The 14,108-nt window shown below is 34.2% G+C and overlaps 1 protein-coding gene across 1 annotated transcript in view; it reads left to right on the top strand.

Annotated features, from left to right (window-relative positions):
• The window catches only part of LOC123653875 (transcriptional coactivator YAP1), a 61,822-nt gene extending 50,349 nt beyond the window's left edge, over nucleotides 1–11,473 (top strand). Inside the window, exons 2-7 of the mRNA XM_045589855.1 lie at nucleotides 5,180–5,356; nucleotides 7,387–7,454; nucleotides 8,184–8,327; nucleotides 8,417–8,568; nucleotides 10,606–10,911; nucleotides 11,112–11,473. Coding sequence (XP_045445811.1) covers nucleotides 5,180–5,356; nucleotides 7,387–7,454; nucleotides 8,184–8,327; nucleotides 8,417–8,568; nucleotides 10,606–10,911; nucleotides 11,112–11,207 — 943 coding nt within the window. The 3' untranslated portion in view covers nucleotides 11,208–11,473. The remainder of the gene's footprint in view (nucleotides 1–5,179; nucleotides 5,357–7,386; nucleotides 7,455–8,183; nucleotides 8,328–8,416; nucleotides 8,569–10,605; nucleotides 10,912–11,111) is intronic.
• The last annotated feature ends 2,635 nt before the right edge of the window (nucleotides 11,474–14,108 follow it).

Here is a 14,108-nt window from a genome sequence, read left to right as displayed (position 1 = left end):
TACGTGTTTTTTTTTTGCGGAGGTAAGTTTTTATTTTTATGTTTTTACTTCGTTTATATTCGTAAATTGGTAATTTTTTATATTAGTATATATGTATTTATATACCGGCTATTTAATTTACCTATTTTTATGTTTATTTTCACAGACTTTTTCTTTTATTTTCAGTTTATTGATTTTTTAAGTGGCTAATAATAGGCAGTTATTGGAATGGCTGGAGGTAGCCGACGATGAGCAAGATGTTGCTAGTTCTGCTTCGGAAAACAAATTAGTAAACGGCAACGCTGTGAATAGTTCCCATATGATTCTGGTAGTAAAATTGAAGAGTTCGCAGATAGTCAAGTTATATCATCTAAATCATCGGTGGCAAAAGTGATGTCGAATACAATGAACAACTTTGCACTGGTTATAATTTTGGAAGAGAAGTAGAAATCTGGCTATATTTTGTCATCTTCTAAAGTTATCTGGCATCAACGCATTTATCATACTCAGATCGAATGCTAATAAGAATATTACACATGCAAGACAGATTTTTTTTTAAATTGGCAGCAGCACTTATAGAAAGTCACTAAAAGCATCGTATTAGCAGCTTTCTGTCCCTGCGTCAGCAAAAAAATGGCTCCGTGAAGCACATGATATGAAAAAGACGGTGCATCAGTCAATATCTAAGCGCGGACGTTGCTCATTGTATCCTAGGAAGAACGACAAAAAAGTGCCAACCAAATGTTATAAGTGTTGTAAATTTGTTTCGCAACAACACTTTGAGTATACTGCGTCGATTGCAGATAAAAATAATCGGCTAATGAGACTTATTATTATTTTTTTAAATAAGCGAATCGGCTAAGTCAAAAATTATGTAGTTTTAGGAGTAGTTAGAAGTTTGTCATTTTTTGTTTAAATTTTAAGTCAGAGCTATATTTGTGTTTATTAAAGTTAAAGATAATAAAGAACACTAATATTTTATATAATCCAATCATTGTTTTATTTATTTCATACACTCCTTTATCAATCTTGTTTTTGGGGTCACTCGAGACCCCATGCGACTAATTGTGTGATTTTCTTAATGCGCCTAATTAAGGGTTAAATAAACTAGATGGCGCTGATAGTATTCTACATCGCGATGGTGAAATATAACAAATCACTGCAATAACCAACGCTTCAAAAATAATATTAACTTCCTCCACACCGACTTCGTCCTAAGCTGAGGTGCGATCGCGCTAGGGGACATCCTTAGGACGAACGGACATCCCGAGCCCTCCTAAAGATCTTCCCCTTTTCTTTCACGGCTAGGTCTCAGTACTTGGCCACCCCACCCGATGACGCTGTAAAGGCCGATAACAGCACTCAATAGTAAAAAAAAAAATTACCGACTCTAATTCGTATTAAATAAACTAGATGGCGTTGGCAGTATTCTGATTCTATGAAAAAAAGTTGTTGTGTAAGGGTTGTCGTTTGGTATTTCGTTCGTGACAAAAACAAAGCTCAAGGGCAGACGCTGCGTGATGCGGGCGTGGACCTTAGCGTCAGCTGTTTCTCTTACGGCCAGCTCTATTTTGCTTTCTCCCATCTAAGCCAACCAACCTATTTGTCCAAGTTCCGAATCAATTCAACCCATCAAGAGATTTTCATCTTACCATGGGTTGTTACAAGAGTTTTCAATTAATCAATTAAACATTCTTCTTTCCAAAAGACGGGTTTTATAAGGTCTTACATACTTTTAAATAAGACAAAACCACGTAAAAAGAAATAAATTATCGTATTATAAAATGACATAATTTGGTTAAAGGTAAAATTGAATAATTTATAAATGATTATTATTAATTGTACTTACATACTTGTGGTAGCAACTACTTCGTGGAAACGCAATAATCACTCTTAGATGGAATATTAATTACGTTCGTTATTATGCAGTTTGTAATATCTTCATAATATGATATTATTATGCTCTTAAATTACGAAACGAATTGATTTCCTGCACTGCTCTAACAATAGGTACCTATGTTGACAGTGTTTATATTATTGCTGCCCTTTTAGTCGTTGAATCGTAATATTTTATAGTCTACAACGTCCTCCAAATCAAATTACGTTATAAAACAAAAAAGAAATATCTCACTTATAGATTTACTCAAGGTCATTCTTTGTTATCCTATTATTTTTGTACCATATTTTCTATACATGTTGCGTCAAACAATGATTTGTTCTTCAAGTTAGTGGTCGCCGTCAATAATAATTATCATCATACCACGTGAAGGGATGATTGCTTGGGTCTATGAATACAAATTACATAGGTCCGATATATACTAGAGATTCCTTCTTTGGTGTTCGCTTAAAATATATATGGTAGGATAAGATAATAAGAGTAATTAGCATGTACTTATTCAATATACATTTATGTAATGTTTTCTTCTTTTAACGCAAAATATAATTATGTAACGAATATATCTTTAATTTCAAACTCAAACGAGTCTTTTACTATGTAAAATTATTGTAATAAATATAAACTAATCGGTAATTTTGCTAATAGAGAACAATAAAGCCAAGAATATAAAAAAAAGTAAAGTATGGTTGCAGGTGCAAATTTATAATAGCAAATACGGTTTGTTAGCGCGACATCGACAACAGCTGATAGCGCGGCCAAGTTCATTAACGCTCCGAGCAAATCGATTCATCGTGGTCGTGCCCTCGTCCGCTTTCTATTGCTAAATAATTTCCTTATCTTTGGTTTTTGTTATGTTATAAACCTTTATTCATTACTATTCTTTACTAGAGATGTGGAGGTCTCAATAAAAGTGCTTTCTCTTTTTAGACATTTCTCTTTTAATGTATTTTATATCTAATGTGCTTGGTGATAGTTAATTGTATACTGGGTATTATGTTATTCAGGTGCAAATTTTGGGTTATTATTCTTTTAAATAAATAAAAATTTATCATTCTAAGTTGCGCTTTGCTTTCTAATATGATTTGCGTTTTTATACATGCCTTTAAATAACGAATTTACAATTTTTACAAAAATAATAAACCAAATATGCGAACTCTGGTTTTGAATGCTTTAATTTTGAGGAAAGAAAGTAAAAGAGTCATTCATCACGGACTGACTGTTTATTTACTAGGTCGCACAGCGCATACACCGCGTCCGGTTTACCTACAAATTGGTTACATCGACCGCTAAGTAGGGAGACTTGACTCGCATGATGCTTGTTACCAACAGACTTTTAATTGTAAGTTGCCTGCGTTGAACACCCGGAGGCTACCTTACGGTGCTACGCAGGTACGTAGGACCGGTCGTCTTTCGTGATATTTTAATGAGCAACTGTACTTATTTGTTCACAAAAGTAAAAGTTCCTGTCATAAATCTAGTTCGTTTGCCTCTCCGTTATTAAAAATTAAGTTTTGTTACTTTACTACATCCACGATTTTTTTAAACTGAAGTAATAGATAAATAATAAAAGATAAAATAAAGGCCTTTAATTTTTAACCGACTTTAAAAACGGACTAGGTTTAGATTCGACTGTACTGTACTTTTTTTTTTAAATCGAAAGCTGGTGCTTGACATGTAGTCCCATTCAAATTTGAATGAGTTCTGACTAGATACCTTTTGACTTATCCATAACAATGTATTTTTACTTTCATCATCATCATCACAGCAGCTTTTCGCAGTCCACTACTGGACATAGGCCTCCATAAGTTCACGCCAAAAATGGCGTAAACTCATGTGTTTTGCCCATAGTCACCACGCTGGGCAGGCGGGTTGGTGACCGCAGGGCTGGCTTTGTCGCACCGAAGACGCTGCTGTCCGTCTTCGGCCTGTGTATTTCAAAGCCAGTAGTTGGTTGCTTACCCGGCCATTGGTCGGCTAAGGTAGTAGTGGAACTGTGTTATCCCTTAGTCGCCTCTTACGACACCCACAGCATTGTTACTTTACATAGGTAAAATACAATAAATGGGACAGCGTCCTAGGCAAGCGTAAAGGTTACGGTCTTTACCTTCAAATGCACACGTCTTTAAAAATATGCGTGTAACCACTAAAATAATCACCGGGTTGACTTGAATTTTATACGAGGGTACTTAAATATATACATTAAGAAAAAAATCGTTTTTGAAAAAAAATAATGTATGTACGTAACACCTTATCTCGCTGCCTTAGAAAAAAAAATCGAATATTCTTTGAATTAAGATTTTAAATATATAATTTTAGTAATTCTTTGAATTGCTTGGACTTTCAGTTTACAAGGTCATTTAATAGAGCGATTTTTGTTATAAAACCAAATAAGAAATAATTGAAAGTGAATAAAACTATTTAAAAGAACAACATATCAATTTCGTTTCGACAAAATGAGGTATAAATGAGCAATGTTTATAACTGGATCCTTTGAAAACTTGCTTATTCGGTGAAAGTTACAATTTTTAAAATTTTATGGTTACGTTGTAAACAAAGACAACTTACCTAAGTTGATGGACAATATACAAACTGACGAAGGTACATTAACTGACATATTTACTGCTTTAGTAATAAATTAACAATAATGTTTTTCAATTTTTTGTTGTTGCTTTAATTTGTATGGTTATTGTTGATCTTTATATTTTGTCCTTCAGTTTGTAAAGTATTTGTCTTTGTTTTAATCTAAATGTTCTGTTTTTTTCTCTCATTGTTTTAGTGATCCCTTGAACATTGTAGTATTTTCGCTGTTCGTTAAGTTGGTTTGTTTATTGTTTTGTCAATATACTTCACACCATCATAAAGTCAACGACTCTTTAAACGCACTTCACATAAATCAAGGACTTATTAGTTGTTACTAATAAAAATTAAATAATGATGTGTTAAACTTACATTTTTCAAATGTGGTACTTTTTTATAACGGATAAAAACTCGACTTCGTAAGATTATGTACCTACTTTATATACAAATTTTTATCTGGGTAATGTCTTTAAAGATTGGTCTCGATCGTCTGAACAACCATTTTAAGGAGCACATTAATATTATGCAATACTTCAGCTGCTCATAAGTTGTACAAAATGAGGTTCATTTGGTAGAATTGATGAAAAACATAAACAAAAGATGCCATAAATAATACGAATGAACAAAAGAACTGTAAAATAGAAAAGTTTTTAATGCGTAGAGATTTAATTGAGGCTTTCGTTGCAAGTAGGTTTGACTAATTGTTTTTTTTTTTTTCATTTGTAGTCACATAACAAAGACGACAACGTGGGAGGATCCTCGTAAAACTCTAGCAGCCCAGACAGTTACAGCTGGAGTCCAGCACCAGAGCGCTGAAGCGTTACTCACGCAGTCAGCTGCACCACAGACTATAGCTGCTGCGACACCAGGTACCTTTTTAATTTATCGAAATGAAAGATTAGAGTAAGGAAAACTTATTGAAGTTATACTTCTTTTAGCGTGTTAGGGAAAAATCATGAGGGTATTTTTTTACGATGCGCGCGCACACCATCACTTAAAACGGACAACCCCTGAAGTTAGCTAGTCAACGGAGAAGAAGTTAGCAACGTGAAGCTAATTAGCCAATGAAGTATAACTTTTTACGTGCGTACATAAGTACACACTTTCCCTTAATGAAAAGTGTCAATTGATACTTGTGATTGCTAAGTTTTGAGCATCAAGAAAACTTATAATATATGTATGCACTAACTAAAAGAACGTAACAAATTTTACTTGTGGTTTTTAAGGTTTTAGTTTTATAAGAGTATTTATTGTAGTCAAGATAATATTTATAAGATTACATTGAATAATTTTAGCCAAATAATGAAAAACCAAAGTAGTACGGTATATCGGATTACGTAATAACTTTTATGAATACCAAGTTCAATTAAATAACGACATAATATGTAATAATGTATTAAAAACTCAAATAATATTACTTCCTTATGCATTACCTCCTGCTCCAGTTCTCCTTCATGGAGAAAGAGGCCTATGCCCAAGCTGTGGGATGTTACACGCTGAATGCGATGCATCATCTAGTGAAGTACGTCTAATTAATATTAATCCTGCATCGTGCAGATAATTATTATCTCGCTCGTTACTTTTTTCAAGCAAAATAAGTGCAAGGAGCGTAACGTAATTACGTTTTAGAAGCAAAAGTATTACTCGATTTTGCTTCCACGTGATCTAATTGGCTTTAAAGAGACGTTTAAAATTATCATGGGACTAAAATAAAAACAAGTAAATAACCCGAATTCTAAAACTGATTTTATGACGGGAATTAACGCGTTGTTTCCGTCGGTCGATGCGAGACGAGCGTTGAAAGGTGTTCGGAAAATACATTGGTGTGTCGGCGCCAGCGCAGCGGCCCTGACGGCGCCAGCAAGCGGCTTTCAGCGCTCTTGCGACACGTTTGCCTTTAAATGGTTTACATACTACTATTACTTATTTTTTCATCATTGTTTTGTCGTTTTCTGCTATACTAGGTGTACAAATTGCGTTAAAACTTTTGTTTTTTTATATATTAGGACTATAATCTCTAGAATTAGAGCATATAATTTGCTTTTATTCTTACAAATCGTACAATCACGTAAACAGTTTACGTAATATTTAATTTTTTTTATTTTGTCCAAATAATTAAGAAAAATAGGTTTGCTTTCGTAGTCGTTTTGGCAAGAAGTCACATCTATTTTTAGTTATTTGCTAAGAAAGCCTCGGGAACCCACTACAACTAAAGAACGCGAATACATATTATATAGCATTAAGGTATAACGATTATTTAAGCGCAGCAATGAAATGAAACACGGCTCATATTCTCAAGACGACTACTTACAAAAACAAACTTCAATTGTTTTTGCTCTATTCTTTATCTTTCTCTGCAATAAATTTTAATTTCCGTTGAATATGTCGAAAACAAAACCACCTTCGAACACTGAACAAGGACAGCTAAATCAAAGACGCCATACTGTCACGTGTGGAGACTTATTTATGCGTTGTCTTGTGATAGTTTACCTCAATACGTGCTCTAGTCACGTTTTAAAGCAGCGTGCGCTTCTGCCAGATCTAAATAGAGTAAGTTACGGAGTTTCTGTTGAGACGCTCTTATCTACATTTTATTACATACGCAAACAATCCCAGTATGTAGATCACCTGACATGCGAATACTGTTTTTATAAGCGCATTCCTCTTTATAATCTGATGTCGCGATAAAATATTACCTTTCAAATATGAAATAGTTTTCTCATGATACAATACGCTTTATAGTTAATGTTTTGTATAAAATGTTTCATCTTTCACTCGTTATCATTACTGTGATTCCAGCTTAATTATACAACATTCGATAAATATGCATTATATGTTCACGTGTCCCCCCCCCATTTATTTATGCATTTTTTTGAAAGTAATCGAAATACACTGAATATTGCCTTACTTAGTATTATTATTGCTCGTTATAGTGCAGCGTTGAGTAACAATTACTACAAATTATCGTTAATTACACATAAGGCTATTATTTATACATTAGGTACGTGATGTAGGCGAATGTTCTTAAAATATTTATGTATGATTTTTACTGCAATGTATTTGAATTTATTATTGTATTATAATGGTGTCGAATATTATTACATATTTCATTAACTAAAATATCATTTTTGGATAAGAAATTATCGAATTAATTATTTTAAAGAAATATTAATTTCGATATGATATAATTATGTTCTAATCTATATACCAATTCATATTTTTACTAGCACTGTATTTTCGGTATTGTCTATATATACCATGTGTATTAATTATGTAATGGTCGTTGTTTACGAATGGCCGTATATTTGTTACGTGTTGCATACCTTCTCAGCGCGAGATGATCGTGAATGTGCGAGGGTGAGTTGGCCTTGCAACCGTTGCACGTGGTGATTCATTGTATTCTCCTTACATCGTTAGAATGAAAGTGTTCGCGGTTGCAACTAAAACTACTCTTTATAGTACATTGACAAAGTCTTCGAGGAAATGAGTGTTGACACTTGTTAATTCCTACTAATAGGGTTATTCCTATAATCATACTATTCTTAATATCACAATCTCACGTAGTGATGGTCGCTACATATAATTTACCTTCGAGAATCTAATACGCGGCTAGTTAACTCTTCCCCGCTAGCTTGCAACTAGTCGCTGTTGAGTAAATTACATACCGTTTGTCAATAAGAATTATTATATCAATTAATTACAAAACTCAAACGCGTCTAATTAATTTCAGCAGCGAAGAGTACAAGCACTAACACGACGACAGATCCCCTCGGGCCGTTGCCAGACGGCTGGGAACAGGCCACGACGCCAGAGGGGGAAATATACTTTATCAACCACGCCGCGCGGACGACGTCTTGGTTCGATCCTCGAATACGTAAGTATTCTAACTTATTTAAGGATAGGGATGTGTATAAATGAAGCTCGTGGGTCGCGGTGGGATGACACGTGTCTTTCTATTTTCAGCGCAACACTTGCAGCGCACCCCATCAACGGGCGCGGCGGGCGGTGGCTGGGCCAACGCTTCAATACAAGTGTGCCAGCAGAAGTTGCGCCTGCAGTCCCTCCAGCTCGAGCGTGAGCGGCTCAAGCAACGCCAGCAGGAGATACGGCTCCAGGTACTTTATTATTGCTTGCGCTATTAATTGCTAGAGCTAGTCGGGATACAAAATAATACTCGTAGATATACGTTTTTCTGATATATCCACACATGAGCGTAATGCGATTGTAACGTTCTTAAGTCTTTTTTTTCTAATCAAAATGGAATGGAATATGGCGAACCCGCATTGGAGCAGCGTGGTGGATTAAGCTCTGATCCTTCTCCTACATGGGGAAAGAGGCCTATGTCCAGTAGTGGGATATTACAGGCTGAGGCGGCTGAGATATGAGATATAATTTAAGGTTCCTGCTCTGCTGAATAGCAGTGTGAACTTTATAAACCATGTAACCTTCCCTAGTAAACTTTATTTGGAGTATATTAGCACTTTTTTTATACATAATATGGCCATAAATACTGTTAAAATGAAAAATAAACAAAATATTACATTTGAATTTGGAATCTGTCGATTTTATATAATTGTTCATTTGTTTTCTTATTTTTGCGCCAATACATTGTGATAAAGAGAACCGAATCGCTGTGATTGCATTACACAAAGTAGGGCATGGAGCTAAATACAATTTTTAAAAACTCCATACGCTTGCTATTAGTCAAATTTTTGTGTACCGGGCTATTGATAGGTACAATGAAACCTCCTATGCTTGTGACAGAAAAAGATATGGCCATACACGTTGTGTTTGTACGAAAAAAGCGATCAAGGCATTAAGGGAAATAATTCGAAGAAGTCCTGTCCGAAAGCAAAAATTTTTGAACCATGTCGCATATTTTGAAAGGTGACTTAGGACTTGCAGCCAATAAGAGACACATTGGTCATTTCTTAACTGATAATTTATAAATAATACGGTGGTAAAACCAAAACAACTACTTAAGCGGTACGCAAAGGGTCACGGAAAATTTTTGTTTACGGATGAGAAGTGTTTTACAGTTGAGCAATATTTTAACAAACAAAATGACCGTATTTATGCTCAAAGCAAGCTTCCCAATTAGTCCACAGAGTATAACGTGGCCATTATCCGACTTCAGTGATGGTTTGGTGGGGTGTTAGCTATGAAAGAGTGGCTGAGCCATATTTTTGTGAAAAAGGTATCAAAACATCAAGACAAACACAAGTGTATCAAGACAACATTCTTGAGACGGAAGTTAAGCCACTCAACAACACCATGTTCAATAACCAAGAATGGTTCTTTCAGCAAGACTCTGCACCGGGTCATAAAGCTCGGTCCACCCAGTCTTGGTTAGAAACCAACGTTCCGGACTTCATCAGAGCTGAAGGCTGGCCGTCATCTACTCTCGATCTTAATCCGCTGGATTATGATTTACGGTCAGTTTTAGAGAGTATGGCTTTCTCTAAATGCCTTGATAATTTGGAATCCCTAAAACAATGCATACGATTGGCAGTGAAGAATTTTCTCAAGGAAAGAGGGCGTGCTTATATTGATAACTGGCCTCGACGTTTAAAGGACTGTAATGCAGCCAATGGAGACCACTTCGAATAAGCTTTATATATTTTTAATGGTTTTATATGTACTAGTGGTCGCCCAGTGGTCGAAATTCGACCATAATTAATTTCAATTATAAGTTTGAACATATTAGTTATTGTGTTTGACATTTAGTAAAGACAATAGTCAAATATATTTAATATAGAGTGTCAAATATACACAGTAGTGTGTAATGTTTTTTTATTGATTTAATGTATTTTTTTATGCATAATAAAAAGAAATTAACATTCTGCACTCATTCTCTATATGAACTACAAGCATATTAGCACGTATATTACGTTTAATAGAAAAAATGTTTTTTCTTTGTAACAATACTTAAGGGCAAGACTATGTATTAAAATAAATAAACTTTTTTTTTTTATATAAAAAAACAAGAATTTCTTACAGAACAACAAACACAAATAGTTGTTCTTTATATTTCCTGAATTGGTTTCATATATTTCTCAACATCATTATGCAATAAGTACCCAGTGGTGTTAAATGAAAGAAATTTATTATCATACGAATACGAAGTTTATGAGTGAGCGTTAAAATTCCAGCAAGAACTGATGGCGCGGCAGTCGTCGTCGATCGTGTCGTCGCTGGCGAGCAGCGCGGGCGCGGGCGCGGGCACGGAGCTGCCGCTCGACCCCTTCCTGTCGGGCCTCGCGGACCACCAGCGGCAGGAGTCGGCCGACAGCGGGCTCGGCATGGCGGTCTCGCAGCCCTCCTACTCCATGCCGCACACTCCCGAAGACTTCCTCGCCGGCATGGACGACCGCATGGACTGCACCAGCGAGGCCGGCGCCCCCATCGACGCCGACATCGCGTTAGGCGACACCGACGACTTGGTACCTTCATTACAAGTAAATAGTGCTTTTGTGTGATGCTCTAGCGAATCACATTAGCCGCCGGCGCGGCGTATACTATTTGTATGAATGTCGTCGTTTGGTTTATATTTTAAATATAATTTATAAATAAATCTTCTCTACTAGAGTTCCTATATTAGTTTAATGTGGTTAAAATGTTGTATGAGATTAATAATAGACTGTAAATTATATTTCAGTTGGGAGAATTCACCAACGATATACTACTGGACGACGTGCAGTCGCTGATAAACTCGACACCCAGCAAGCCAGAAAACGTGTTGACTTGGCTGTAGGAGCTGCTTACAAAGTCTACAATATGTATTACTTTTTAAACATAGAGTACTTACCGCATCATACTATCGACACCAATCCCATCAGTGTCGGTGACCGAACGGTATTGGTGTATATTTCACTAAGCAATGACAGTTAATAGGAACGTATGTAAGTGATTATGATCGGGTGGTTGGGAGAATTATGTGTGCTTTGTATGAAGTTTATGCGATATTTGTCACCTGGCCGAGTCGATTAGAGTAATTTTTGTTCAAACTCGTAAACATTAATCGCGTACACATATACGAAGGGATCCACGCTCTCTTATTGTTCAGAATTGGCTTTCGTATCTCGGCATTTATCGAATGAGATATGAATGCGAAGTTCTCCATGATAAGTATTCCATAAATGTGTTTATTTGTACGGCTCGTTCGCTCGTTTAAAATAACCATATTATGCGTTGGTTAATACATACAAATATCGTGTACCTTAAACGTTTCTGAAGATATTCGGGCATTAAATATATCTTAACGTCCACTCATTCAAAATCGTAACATTTTTCTTTATTTAATAGTATATACCTCGACTTATACATATATAAACAGATTCTTATTCAAACAAATTTATTTTAATAAATTTAATTAATTTTAGTTGATATAAATATATGTAAAAAATGGACAATACGATATTTACAGCAATGACTATTTCATTGGCGAGTCTTAAAGTAAGAAGAAGTTCTAACTCTGGGTAACGGAGCTCATGTAGCAGAAGTAATCGTTGCAAACCTTCTTTCGTAGATGAAAGAAGTAAAATTGCAATAAACATGCATGAGAGGGAGGTTTCCCATATTCTTTAAACTAGACTATCGGAAATCCTATATTCTAATGAACTACATTTCGATGTTTACTGATGGGGACGATTTGTATATTTTACTAATATAAATTAGATTGTGATAACATCTTGACTTATACGTGCCTTATTGTGCCTTTATACAATTTATTTATTGTGTTAAAATTAAGGTTGATATAATTCTACACTTTTATGAATGGACTACTGATATATGTATTAATACTGAAACAAATAAAACTACTTATGTACTTTTTGTAGTAATGTGTTTTGTCTACTTACACCGTCCTTGTGTATTTTACGAGATTATGTTAGGATAGTTATAGGTTATTGTGACCTAGTTAGATATTTTGGCAACTTTTAAGTTTAATTATTACATAAGATGTTTGTTCGAAATGTTCGGTGTAATTTGCGTGCGCATGGGTGCCGTTAGGTAGTAACCATTAGAAAATAAACAGTACTCATGTAGATGCCGCAATGGAGTGCTTTTATATTCTAAGCTGTATTTTATATTTTAAGAGCGTGTTAGTTCATTTGTGGGTTGGCTGTAACAGTTCAATTATTTTTTTGCTGCCTCAACAACCAATCTAAAATTAAAATTTTTAAAACTACTTTTATTGAAATGTATAATCTTCTTTCCTCCAATACTTTTTATAAATTTAATCGTAATAAATTTTTCAAAATTGCATTTTAGCCCACCTAGTCTTTAGAATTTGAACGAATTCAGTTAGATTATTTGCAAATAATGTTGAAATTAGGCCTTGAAATTTAATTAAAAATACTACATTGAAAACTTTGCCATATTAGTAAAAGTACTTTATTCTTGTAAGAATTTATTGTAATTTTCTGCTATATAAATAGCAACTGTAACTATTATAATTAGGTGTAACGGTGCTGGGTTTTTAATACATTTTATTTTGTATTCTGTGGATCATTCGTCGTACTTTATTTTATGTTTCTGTGGTATTAAGGAAAAGGGGATAAATATTATTTGAATTTTTCACAATGCAAATTATAAGAAAGCAGTTTTTAAATGTTAAAATTGTAATTTATTTAATGTTCAATATATTAGTGACTTAACTTCTTTTTGCCTTGAGACACAATATTTTGAACAAATCAGAGCAAAAATTTCATTTTTCAAATTTATAACTAATCTCATTTTTCTTTGAAACCACAGTATTGTTCTTGTACTATGTATGTATCGATACTTTTTATATTGTTCGGTTCATTATTCTATATTTGCTTTATCCTTTTTTACCTTTAGATATTAATTTGTAATGGACTGTAGCGTCGTTTATATTTTAATGTGGCTGCGTCTATTTTGTATTTATTTGTAAGTAATAAACAAAACATGCACGACATTATGTAAACATTCGTGAAAACATAGTAGGAATTAACTGTGTTAAATTTATTATACTGACGATACGTCGACACCTCTAAGATTTTAGGGATAAAATATGACATATTTTTGTATATAAGTTACTTTTTCGTTTTATTAAAAAATACTAACTTAGATGACCAAAGATTGACGTCGACCTAATCAATTAATAATCATTTCAGTAATGCTCATGAAAAATTACTCTTGCTTTAGTTGTTATTTCTTATATATGTTTCATACCAAAGTTTTCTTTTATTGTTTTTACTTAGTTTTTGATTGTTGCTTTCATTCCTTAAAGTTGTCGACTTATCGTAATAACTACGAATACGTACTATGTTCTCACTGACATGTCATAATGAGAAACATTCCATGTTTGCTAACCGTTTGAGCGTCGCCAGCGCCGCGTCGCTAGGACAGGTCTCTGGGACTCATAACCGAATAATATTCTGAACAATATTCTAAGTGTAATCTATAGTACGCTTTATTTCTTAAGTATAGCATATATTTTACAAACATATCTTTTCAGTCTGACTCATGCAAGTTTTCTCTGTAGTGTATATAAAACATGTGTATCAATGTTATAACAATGAAATTATAATTGTTGTTACAACTCATTTGCAATAATTTCATTGTAAATAATTTGATATTCTTATATGAATTAAATAAATATTTGTTTTAATATCCATTGTCGTTTTTATTA

Source organism: Melitaea cinxia, chromosome 1 (assembly GCF_905220565.1).
Source record: "Melitaea cinxia chromosome 1, ilMelCinx1.1, whole genome shotgun sequence".
Lineage (NCBI taxonomy): Eukaryota > Metazoa > Arthropoda > Insecta > Lepidoptera > Nymphalidae > Melitaea > Melitaea cinxia.
Note: the sequence above shows the minus strand (reverse complement) of the source record. Positions and strands in the feature narration are given on the sequence as shown.